Source organism: Coregonus lavaretus (assembly GCF_964263955.1).
Source record: "Coregonus lavaretus genome assembly, chromosome: 26".
In the NCBI taxonomy this organism is placed as follows: domain Eukaryota; kingdom Metazoa; phylum Chordata; class Actinopteri; order Salmoniformes; family Salmonidae; genus Coregonus; species Coregonus lavaretus.
In genome coordinates, this window is record NC_140013.1 from 16,298,097 (window position 1) to 16,310,713 (window position 12,617).

A 12,617-nucleotide genomic window follows, 5' to 3' on the forward strand; every position below is an offset into this window, starting at 1 on the left:
ACTGCATGTCACCATAATGCTGCACAAGAGGCGCTGCGATTTCATCACTCCTTCCATATGCAGCCTCCGGATCATTTTGGTTCAAGCATAAATTGGGTTTAGCAACAATGCGACCGAGTGACGTTACATCTGTCGGTACAAACTATCTCCGGGAAGATTAATAACAGATTTAAGAAACCTTTTCTAAATTCAAGGCGTGGCTGAATAGACTACAGAAGGCTACATTTCCGAGGTAAGATATAGCCACACTTCATCTTTAGGAATACATTTTTTACATTTTAGTCATTTAGCAGACGCTCTTATCCAGAGCGACTTACAGTCATGTGTGCATACATCGAAACCACTACCCTGGCGTTACAAGCGCCATGCTCTACCAATTGAGCTACAAAGGACCACATACTGTAGAGTTGACCATCTAAATGGTTTATGATTAAAGCCACTTCCTGGTTGTACCCTCCCTACCTGCCGGCATTTATGCCACATTCAAAACAACTGGGAACTCGGAAAAATATGAGGTCAAATCGTGATCTTCAGGTCGGAAAGTCGGAGCGACCGAGTTCCAGAGTAGGAATTCCCAGATGGATGATTGTTGAAATCGATTTTTTCCCCAGTCGGAGCCGGTTTTATTCCGAGTTCCCAGATGTTTTAAACGCACTGAAGTCGGAGATTTCCGAGTTTCAAGTTCGGAGCTCCCAGTTGTTTTGAACACGGCATTATATAATATAATATAATAATATGCCATTTAGCAGACGCTTTTATTTAAAGCGACTTACAGTCATGCGTGCATACATTTTTTTGTGTATGGGTGGTCCCGGGGATCGAACCCACTACCTTGGCGTTACAAGCGCCGTGCATTAAACACGTGTGGGGAAAAAACACATGTAGCCTGAGAGTAGGCCAATTGGGTAGTTTTATTAAGACATTTGTTGTACATTGATTCAACGATAATGACAATAATATGAGTGTTTTATGAACATGTTGGGTTCTGTTCTCTGAGTTGACTTATCGACCTTTTTATGATGTTTCACCTCGCGGGCGCAACTCGTGCAGCGTACTCCTATCCCTAAAAGTAGGGCTATGTGTATGATAGGAGGACTATCTGCCAATGGAACTTGATGATGGATCAAAGATGATAGAGCTAGTTCTGGAATGGGGATAGATCTAGGGTCCTTGCAATCTGGGACCCTTGGGACATCCCTACCTCATTTGAAGTTTACATTTAAAATAGTTAAGGGTTAGGTAAGGGTTAAGATACATGTAGGGGTTAAGGTTCGTTAGGGTTTAGGGTAGGGACGTCCCAAGGATCCCGATAGCATTAACCATAGTCCAAGAATGGTGATTACACAGTGTACAAAACATTAGGAACACCTTCCTGATATTGAGTTGCACCCAGCCCTCCCACCTGGTCAGTCTTTGTCATCGAAAGGGCAGGTGTTCCTAATGTTTTGTATACACAGTGCAGCTCCATTCATGGCATAATCAAGTTAAATGTCTCCCTATTGTTAAGTTGCGTCAATTCAAATCTGGTATAGGAACAAAAAGAGGTCAATACACGTCTTCTAAAATAGACTACTATTTTAATTAATGTAAACACTTGAATTGGTAAATACACACAAAAAAAAATATGTATGCACGCATGACTGTAAGTCGCTTTGGATAAAAGCGTCTGCTAAATGGCATTTTCTTTTCTTTTCTTTCTAAATATGATGTTCGTATATACGGGCCCACTGAAAAACCACGCAGGGCAGACAGAGAACTGAGCCATTGTTATAAGTTCTTCTTTAAATACTCTGACTGAGATAGTTCCCGCTCCCGGCTGGGCCTGTCAGGATAGAGGCTGGGCGTGGTTTAAACTTACCCAGCCTATCGATGGCGCACAGGCTGGTCCCAGACCCTTGGCGCTTCACTGTTGCCAGGCATTAGTTGTTATCTTCACAACTTGTCTCGAGTCAGCAACCCCAGACACAGTTTTCTTCTTCATGTTGCAGTACTTTGTCCTTGAGCGGTTTAACAAAGAGGCAGTGTGTGTGTATGTGAGTCACAAGTCTGTCTCAGCCTACCCCCTAACGGTTCCTCACATTAATCACAGCTTGTTATGTTAAACAATCTATATCAGTACAGCACAAACCTATTATGTTTAATCATTAATGTATTCTTTCTAAGCTAGGCATCACATCTAGTTGTAAGAAAATAGATCCCCACACTATGGTGTTTGAAAGAAAATCCTCAGACCAACATCTGCATTGGTATGAGTAGAGGCTATTCTAATTAGTAGTGTTTTATTAAATGTAAATTATATAAGCTATATTATAGTATTTTGAAGGCTACTTGAGTAGGCTATTTAACTAGCCTACTTATAGATCAATATAGATGAAGGGCAAATGGTCAGTGAGTGGATAAATACATGTATGACAATATTTGTCATAAATATAGGCCTAATAACATATTTTTGCCTCTAGTGATGTTCAAGCTTGATTCTGAGAAGATGGCAAGCAGCTCCGACTGTAAGTGTGTTGAGTTTGCGACAGTAGACAAGGAGGACATATTTTTTCAAGGTAAGGTGGTGCTTTAAAAGGTTGACTGAACTTTGTTTTTTATATCCACACGTGTAAACTATCGATTTAAATGTGAATTATGTTCAAAGTTTGTCAGACAGAGATTTCACCCTCAGCTCCTTGTCTTTGTGTTTTCTTCATGTTATCTGTATGGACTGATTCCCTGTAAAGTCGAAAATGAAGGTAATATACATTTCTTACAATTACTATTATAAGTCATGTAGATGTCTTACCTAGACCATGTGCTATTTAGATCCAGCTGAAATAATAGAATGTTAAAGTAACTGTCCAGTGAAAATCTCACATTCTGTTAACTCATACCCAAATAATGTTGTTGACTCATCCTATACTCGTGTTTGTGGCCAAAGCATAAATTGGAGAAAAAACACTTCAAGATGCTTGCTATTTCCTCATAGAGGATGATGCCATCACAGATGCTGTATATAATGATGAGATGGTCTTGTGTCCGCCCTAACAATGGGAGTTATCAAGGCGGGAAGGCAGTCGGTCTGCTTACTGGTCTGCTTATCGCTGTATTCCCACGTGGACAGATTTTGGCGGGAGTGGATCCTCTCGCTTAGCCTCTTCCTCTCTGATGTCATCCTCCTGAAAACCAGTATACGCCCACACCATTCTGTTGTTGGTGTACGCCCACACCATTCCAACACGGATAAGCTGCTTTTTAACATACTTAATTACTATTATTTGGAAGGAAAACTATTTAACTCATATTGTAATTAATTATAGGTCATATTTCAAAGAAATCTGGAAACACTGGACAGTTACTTTAAAACATGTACACTGAACACCTTCCTAATATTGAGTTGCACCCCCCCTTTTGCCCTCAGAACAGCCTCAATTCGTCTGGGCATGGACTCTACAAGGTGTCGAAAGCGTTCCACAGGGATGCTGACTCCAATGCTTCCCACAGTTGTGTTAAGTCGGCTGGATGTCCTTTGGGTGGTGGACCATTCTTAATACACACGGGAAACTGTTGAGCGTGAAAAACCCAGCAGTGTTGCAGTTCTTGACACAAACCGGTGCGCCTGGCACCTACTACCATACCCTGTTCAAAGGCACTTAAATATTTTGTCTTGCCCATTCACCCTCTGAATGGCACACATACACAATCCATGTCTCAAGGCTTACCTTCTTTAACCTGTCTCCTCCTCTTCATCTACACTGATTTAAGTAGATTTAACAAGTGACATCAATAAGGGATCATAGCTTTCACCTGGATTCACCTGGTCAGTCTGTTTTGTATACTCTGTGTATATCAGTCAAATGTTTTTGTTGTTGTGTTCACACATTCCCTCCTCTTCTGCAGATTTAGAGTCGGATGATTTTAAAAAAGAGACTAATAAATGCTACCAAAGAATGATCCAAATCAAGAACAACCGATTCCTGGTTGTAGATGAACAATGTCTCAAGTTCAAAGAGCAGAATAAGGAGCAATGCAAAGCAGGTAAATGTACCTAGTGAACCCAGTTTGCAGGGGTTCAACTTATCTGTCACTGTGAAGGATTTCTGTCATATGGAATTGGCCAAACTCACAGTTTAATACATGTACAAAATGATCCTCTTTCCCTAAAAGCATGATGGTCATGACTTTTTTTACATGAAAGGGGAGGTTAACTTGGCTCCACAGACAATCGATCTGAGATCGACTTAAAGGTAGACAGCGATATGACTTAGATGCAGAAAGTAAACAGCATTGTGGGGCAATTTCCACAACAACTAAGAGCGTTGAAGTGCGAGGCTCAACTTCTCTGCTGTTTTGGTCCGGTGGCTACCACGCTGTAACAGCGTGAAGCGAACCTGTGCACGTGCGCAGATTCTGTGTCACTGTGAGAGTGAAGTCTTGAATCTTGCTCATTTCAAATCTGTGGTGTTGCTCGTGGCAACGTCATTTTGCTGAGTCTACCTCTAAGTTTAAGTCATGGGATTTTTTTGGCCTTTAACCCCTGAGTCTGTGTCCAGTAAACCGGCCCTCAAAGTATGGTACAGAGATTAGGCTACTGATGCACCTGCTGCATATCACAACCCCATGCATCAGGGAAGATCATGTGACATCCATATGACAAAAACATGCAAAAGTACTTTAAGCACATTGCTGCAAGACATATTTCCCTCTGTTGAATGCATATTTTGTTGTTCTCTGGTTTCTAGAAGATTGCCGGTTCAATATCCAAGTATATAGAAACAATGACCCCAGAGGATGTGCTGTTACTCTCTCTGTGACATCACATTGTAAGAAAACTTATCTGGTGTGCTGCAAGAATAATGGGAACAAAAAAGAAGTTTCTGCCAAACCACTGGTAAGCATACATTTTGTTGAAATTAACAGTGCTTACATCTATATTACATGTAATGTATGGCTTTATTTCACAACATTTTACAGCTGAACTTCCCACAAAGCAATAGACACACTCTGAACAGTCCCTTTAGCCTTAGTTTGGGTTGACAACTGGGTCAGGTTCAGCAGTTGTTCAAGAAAAACAGAAATCGGTGTTCTCCTTATGAGACAAGATCAGGAAGTACATCCCCATTTCAGTTTCTCCCTACTGAACATGACCCAGGTGTGATTATTACCTTCTTACCAGCTGTTTGCACAAACACACTTCACACTGACAAGACAAAGGTAACCAACCCCTCCCCTATTTTCCCCCAGGAGCAACCTTTGCCTGACCAAATTCTCTGCTCACAACATGAGGCTGTGTTCTTCATGGAAGTAATTCCTGGTACATCTATGTACAGATTTAAGTCATCGCTGTGGAGTGGGTGGTACTTGAGCTTTGAGGCTGGATCAGATGAAGAGCCCATGAAGTTAATCCTCAGGGAGGTGCTTGAAGATGTTGTGGATGAGAGGTGTTGTATGGCCTTACAAAATCCTGAGAATATGACATAGAGTTTTATGGTGCTTTTGTTAATGACTGAGGAAAATGTTAATGAATAATCCACTTGCTCAAAACCTGACACTTTTTCTAAGTTTGTAGTCTACCATCCTGTATCTGATCATCATTGTATATGCTCTATATTAAACTGATTTTTTATCCGTAATCTTGTCGCAAACAATCCATAATATCCACTTTATTCTTCCCAAAGCTAATTTGCGGGTAACAATCTGACCGAACGGATTGGTGATGTATTAATCGACGAGACCTAATAAACAGACAAAACACAGTTGAATTTCCAAAGCCATTTAAGCTTTTAGACATTTATATACGAGTAATATGAGGACAAAGACCTATACCTTTCTTAGATTTAACACGGACAACTCCTACTTGTTTCTGCCGACACTCCCAACAGTACAAAAATAAAGCTCTGCCATTTTGACCAAGTGCGTGCACCCTCTGTGTTGACTTGACTTCATATGATGCCAGCTGTACTTGTTGATGCTTAGAAGCTGTTCATACATACACTTGATCAGATAAATGGAAAGTTAAATTCCTGCCAACAAAATAATCCAGTGTACAATGTTAAATACTCAAGCAAGAGTATGATGCCAGGCACAGCTAAGAAAGTAAATATGCACATTATTCCAAACCAGGATATTGTCATAGGATATTATTGACTGATAACTTACACAGGACTGGTACAGGAGGAAGCGCAATGGTGTACAGATCAGAATGGCTACTCTTCTACATGCTCAACCTGGGATGTGCTCAGTGAGGTGAAATGTTCAGAACGTTGCAGTTAGACATTTAATGAATAGAGCTGCGGTGAAGCCGTTTCCACATGACAAATCATATCAGTTCTACAAAATGCATATCTATCTGAACGTTCTATAACGTCGCACACCTTCTGAACAGACCACTGAATTCAAGAACAGTATGGCTATGGGGTTTAAATACTGCCAGTATAAACCCAAATACACCCATTTGCTCTTGTCAATCAAACCAGACCAGCAAGTTCAAACAGACTAAATGTGTGGCACTAAGCTGACTGCAATGGTCTTGAAGGGCACTAGCTGGTATTTAGACTGGTGACGGACACGAAACATACCACAATCATCCCACAAATAAGAATGCAATGTCTACATAATAAATTCAGTTAGTCCAGAAGAGATGAGAAGTAATTTGCCATACTGGATCTGAAATTCAGGTAAAATATATGTAAATCACTGTCGATACTTCCTCAGATAATAAGCATTACACAAGTGTTTGGATTATTAGCAGTTTGTTAACATAAATCAACAGGAGCAGATCATTAACATGCCAACACAAACCTCCAGAACTTGCAAAAAAAAAGTACATTTCTTTCCCCATCCCCCAAAAAGCCTGACTCAACATGAATTACAACACTTGTGAATCACAGTAATATTGTGAAATTATATATTTATAGAAATGTACATATAATCCCTTGAATGTTTACAATCATACCAGAACAAGATGGCTGATGTCCCAGTGCCCACGCCACCCATCCCAAACCTCAATCCATTCATTTGCTCCATAAGAGGGCCACCGCTTTGCAAATGCCTACATCGTTGTAGTTGAAGTAGCAGAGACCGGCAAAGGTGACAGTCGACAACAGGAAGAGGCCTGCGTTGGCCATCTTGATCTTCGGTTCTCCGTGGACGTAGTCCGTTAAGACTTGTCCAATCCCCCTGGAGAGAGAAGACAATACAAGAAATGTATGAGACTGCTTAAAACCACAATATTACGTAATAGCCAGTGATGTAGTGCAAGAAAAAACATTTTTTAAATATATATATAGTGCTATGAAAAAGTATTTACCCCCTTTCAAATTTTCTCTACTTTTGCATTTTTGTGATACTGAATTATCAGATCTTCAACCAAAACCTAATATTAGATAAAGGGAACATAAGTGAACAAATAACAATTACATATTTATTTAATGAACAAAGTTATGCAACACCCAGTTCCGCTGTGTGAAAAAGTAATTGTCCCCTTACACTCAATAACTGGTTGTGCCAGCTGTGGAATGCAGAGTTTGGTTTTCGCCAGGCATTACTAGAACCATGTCGTCCAAAAAGTTATACTTTTGAATCTGTCCATAGAACGTTCTTCCAAGAGTCTTGATGATCATCCAGGTGCTTTTTGGCAAACTTGAGTCAACTTATTGGACGAGATGGGTCCCATTATGCCTGGCGAAAACCAAACACTGCATTCCACAGTAAGAACATCATACCAAAGGTCAAGCATGGTGGTGGTGGTGTGATGGTTTGGGGATGCTTTGCTGCCTCAGGACCTGGACGACTTGCCTTAATAGAAGGAACCATGAATTCTGCTCAGTATCAGAATTCTACAGGAGAATGTCAGACCATCCGTCTGTGAGCTGAAGCTGAAGCGTAGCTGGGTCATGCAGCAAGACAATGATCCAAAACACACAATCAAGTCTACATGAAAATTGCTAAAAAGCAACAAATTTGAAGTTTTGTAATGGCCTAGTCAAAGTCCAGACCTAATCCCAATTGAGATGTTGTGGCAGGACTTGAAACGAGCAGTTCATGCTTGAAAACCCACACGTCACTGAGTTAAAGCAGTTCTGCATGGAAGAGTGGGCCAAAATTCCTCTACAGCAATGTGAGAGACTGATCAACAACTACGATCAACAACTACAAGAAGCATTTGGTTGGAGTCATTGCAGCTAAAGGTGGCACACCCAGTTATTGAGTGTTATGGGGCAATTACTTTTTCACACAGGGGAATTGGGTGTTGCATAACTTTGTTTATGAAATAAAAGAAATAAATATGTAATTGTTGTGTTATTTGTTCACTTATGTTCCCTTTATCTAATATTAGGTTTTGGTTGAAGATCAGATAATTCAGTATCACAAATATGCAAAAGTAGAGAAAATTAGAAAGGGGGCAAATACTTTTTCATAGCATTGTGTGTGTGTATATATATATATATATATATATATATATATATATATATATATATATATATATATTACACAGTGGGGGAAAAAAGTATTTAGTCAGCCACCAATTGTGCAAGTTCTCCCACTTAAAAAGATGAGAGGCCTGTAATTTTCATCATAGGTACACGTCAACTATGACAGACAAATTGAGATTTTTTTCTCTCCAGAAAATCACATTGTAGGAGTTTTAATGAATTTATTTGCAAATTATGGTGGAAAATAAGTATTTGGTCACCTACAAACAAGCAAGATTTCTGGCTCTCACAGACCTGTAACTTCTTCTTTAAGAGGCTCCTCTGTCCTCCACTCGTTACCTGTATTAATGGCACCTGTTTGAACTTGTTATCAGTATAAAAGACACCTGTCCACAACCTCAAACAGTCACACTCCAAACTCCACTATGGCCAAGACAAAAGAGCTGTCAAAGGACACCAGAAACAAAATTGTAGACCTGCACCAGGCTGGGAAGACTGAATCTGCAATAGGTAAGCAGCTTGGTTTGAAGAAATCAACTGTGGGAGCAATTATTAGGAAATGGAAGACATACAAGACCACCGATAATCTCCCTCGATCTGGGGCTCCACGCAAGATCTCACCCCGTGGGGTCAAAATGATAACAAGAACGGTGAGCAAAAATCCCAGAACCACACGGGGGGACCTAGTGAATGACCTGCAGAGAGCTGGGACCAAAGTAACAAAGCCTACCATCAGTAACACACTACGCCGCCAGGGACTCAAATCCTGCAGTGCAAGACGTGTCCCCCTGCTTAAGCCAGTACATGTCCAGGCCCGTCTGAAGTTTGCTAGAGTGCATTTGGATGATCCAGAAGAGGATTGGGAGAATGTCATATGGTCAGATGAAACCGAAATATAACTTTTTGGTAAAAACTCAACTCGTCGTGTTTGGAGGACAAAGAATGCTGAGTTGCATCCAAAGAACACCATACCTACTGTGAAGCATGGGGGTGGAAACATCATGCTTTGAGGCTGTTTTTCTGCAAAGGGACCAGGACGACTGATCCGTGTAAAGGAAAGAATGAATGGGGCCATGTATCGTGAGATTTTGAGTGAAAACCTCCTTCCATCAGCAAGGGCATTGAAGATGAAACGTGGCTGGGTCTTTCAGCATGACAATGATCCCAAACACACCGCCCGGGCAACGAAGGAGTGGCTTCGTAAGAAGCATTTCAAGGTCCTGGAGTGGCCTAGCCAGTCTCCAGATCTCAACCCCATAGAAAATCTTTGAAGGGAGTTGAAAGTCTGTGTTGCCCAGCGACAGCCCCAAAACATCACTGCTCTAGAGGAGATCTGCATGGAGGAATGGGCCAAAATACCAGCAACAGTGTGTGAAAACCTTGTGAAGACTTACAGAAAACGTTTGACCTGTGTCATTGCCAACAAAGGGTATATAACAAAGTATTGAGAAATGTTTGTTATTGACCAAATACTTATTTTCCACCATAATTTGCAAATAAATTCATTAAAAATCCTACAATGTGATTTTCTGGATTTTTTTCCTCATTTTGTCTGTCATAGTTGACATGTACCTATGATGAAAAATTACAGGCCTCTCTCATCTTTTTAAGTGGGAGAACTTGCACAATTGGTGGCTGACTAAATACTATTTTCCCCCACTGTACTTACACTGCTCAAAAAAATTAAGGGAACACTTAAACAACACATCCTAGATCTGAATGAATGAAATAATCTTAATTACTTTTTTCTTTACATAGTTGAATGTGCTGACAACAAAATCACACAAAAATTATCAATGGAAATCAAATTTATCAACCCATGGAGGTCTGGATTTGGAGTCACCCTCAAAATTAAAGTGGAAAACCACACTACAGGCTGATCCAACTTTGATGTAATGTCCTTAAAACAAGTCAAAATTAGGCTCAGTAGTGTGTGTGGCCTCCACGTGCCTGTATGACCTCCCTACAACGCCTGGGCATGCTCCTGACTAGGTGGCGGATGGTCTCCTGAGGGATCTCCTCCCAGACCTGGACTAAAGCATCCGCCAACTCCTGGACAGTCTGTGGTGCAACGTGGCGTTGGTGGATGGAGCGAGACATGATGTCCCAGATGTGCTCAATTGGATTCAGGTCTGGGGAACGGGCGGGCCAGTCCATAGCATCAATGCCTTCCTCTTGCAGGAACTGCTGACACACTCCAGCCACATGAGGTCTTGCATTAGGAGGAACCCAGGGCCAATCGCACCAGCATATGGTCTTACAAGGGGTCTGAGGATCTCATCTCGGTACCTAATGGCAGTCAGGCTACCTCTGGCGAGCACATGGAGGGCTATGCGGCCCCCCAAAGAAATGCCACCCCACACCATGACTGACCCACCGCCAAACCGGTCATGCTGGAGAATGTTGCAGGCAGCAGAACGTTCTCCACGGCGTCTCCAGACTCTGTCACGTCTGTCACATGTGCTCAGTGTGAACCTGCTTTCATCTGTGAAGAGCACAGGGCGCCAGTGGCGAATTTGCCAATCTTGGTGTTCTCTGGCAAATGCCAAACGTCCTGCATGGTGTTGGGCTGTAAGCACAACCCCCACCTGTGGACGTCGGGCCCTCATACCACCCTCATGGAGTCTGTTTCTGACCGTTTGAGCAGACACATGCACATTTGTGGCCTGCTGGAGGTCATTTTGCAGGGCTCTGGCAGTGCTCCTCCTGCTCCTCCTTGCACAAAGGCGGAGGTAGCAGTCCTGCTGCTGGGTTGTTGCCCTCCTACGGCCTCCTCCACGTCTCCTGATGTACTGGCCTGTCTCCTGGTAGCGCCTCCATGCTCTGGACACTACGCTGACAGACACAGCAAACCTTCTTGCCACAGCTCGCATTGATGTGCCATCCTGGACGAGCTGCACTACCTGAGCCACTTGTGTGGGTTGTAGACTCCGTCTCATGCTACCACTAGAGTGAAAGCACTGCCAGCATTCAAAAGTGACCAAAACATCAGCCAGGAAGCATAGGAACTGAGAAGTGGTCTGTGGTCACCACCTGCAGAACCACTTCTTTATTGGGGGTGTCTTGCTAATTGCCTATAATTTCCACCTGTTGTCTATTCCATTTGCACAACAGCATGTGAAATGTATTGTCAATCAGTGTTGCTTTCTAAGTGGACAGTTTGATTTCACAGAAGTGTGATTGACTTTGAGTTACATTGTGTTGTTTAAGTGTTCCCTTTATTTTTTTGAGCAGTATATATATAAATATACACACATACATACAGTGGGGCATCAATGATCATGAGGAAGGTGAGGGATCAGCCCAGAACTACACGACAGGACCTGGTCAATGACCTGAAGAGAGCTGGGACCACAGTCTCAAAGAAAACCATTAGTAACACACTACGCCGTCATGGATTAAAATCCTGCAGCGCACGCAAGGTACCCCTGCTCAAGCAAGCGCATGTCCAGACCCGTCTGAAGTTTGCCAATGACCATCTGGATGATCCAGAGGAGGAATGGGAGAAGGTCATGTGGTCTGATGAGACAAAAATAGAGCTTTTTGGTCTAAACTCCACTCGCCGTGTTTGGAGGAAGAAGGATGAGTACAACCCCAAGAACACCATCCCAACCGTGAAGCATGGAGGTGGAAACATCATTCTTTGGGGATGCTTTTCTGCAAAGGGGACAGGACGACTGCACCGTATTGAGGAGAGGATGGATGGGGCCATGTATCGCGAGATCTTGGCCAACAACCTCCTTCCCTCAGTAAGAGCATTGAAGATGGGTCGTGGCTGGGTCTTCCAGCATGACAACGACCCGAAACACACATCCAAGGCAACTAAGGAGTGGCTCCGTAAGAAGCATCTCAAGGTCCTGGAGTGGCCTAGCCAGTCTCCAGACCTGAACCCAATAGAACATCTTTGGAGGGAGCTGAAAGTCCGTACTGCCCAGCGACAGCCCCAAAACCTGAAGGATCTGGAGAAGGTCTGTATGGAGGAGTGGGCCAAAATCCCTGCTGCAGTGTGTGCAAACCTGGTCAAGACCTACAGGAAACGTATGATCTTTGTAATTGCAAACAAAGGTTTCTGTACCAAATATTAAGTTCTGCTTTTCTGATGTATCAAATTCTTATGTCATGCAATAAAATGCAAATTAATTACTTAAAAATCATAGTGTGATTTTCTGGATTTTTGTTTTAGATTCCGTCTCTCACAGT

The 12,617-nt window shown here is 42.3% G+C and overlaps 2 protein-coding genes across 2 annotated transcripts in view; one reads left to right on the top strand and one right to left on the bottom strand.

Moving 5' to 3' along the window:
• On the top strand, window positions 1-5,893 carry LOC311102110 (interleukin-18-like). The gene is made up of 6 exons (XM_084143341.1): window positions 1-232; window positions 2,460-2,555; window positions 2,727-2,738; window positions 3,883-4,020; window positions 4,725-4,873; window positions 5,227-5,893. Exons 2-6 carry the CDS (start codon window positions 2,462-2,464, stop codon window positions 5,461-5,463), a joined length of 630 nt encoding a protein of 209 aa, XP_083999467.1. The 5' UTR covers window positions 1-232; window positions 2,460-2,461; the 3' UTR covers window positions 5,464-5,893.
• LOC311102111 (succinate dehydrogenase [ubiquinone] cytochrome b small subunit B, mitochondrial-like) overlaps window positions 5,740-12,617 on the bottom strand; it is a 23,680-nt gene continuing 16,802 nt past the window's right edge. The window contains exon 4 of the mRNA XM_084143342.1: window positions 5,740-7,161. Within this exon, the coding sequence (XP_083999468.1) occupies window positions 6,996-7,161 (166 nt within the window). The 3' untranslated portion in view covers window positions 5,740-6,995. The remainder of the gene's footprint in view (window positions 7,162-12,617) is intronic.

What these genes read in the sequence shown, in the direction of transcription:
- LOC311102110 (XM_084143341.1), top strand. Translation starts at nt 2,462, where the DNA reads ATGTTCAAGCTTGATTCTGAGAAGATGGCAAGCAGCTCCGACTGTAAG. An exon ending in TAAGGAGCAATGCAAAGCAG is followed by an intron (nt 4,021 to 4,724) that starts GTAAATGTACCT and finishes TCTGGTTTCTAG; the next exon opens with AAGATTGCCGGTTCAATATC. An exon ending in AAGTTTCTGCCAAACCACTG is followed by an intron (nt 4,874 to 5,226) that starts GTAAGCATACAT and finishes ATTTTCCCCCAG; the next exon opens with GAGCAACCTTTGCCTGACCA.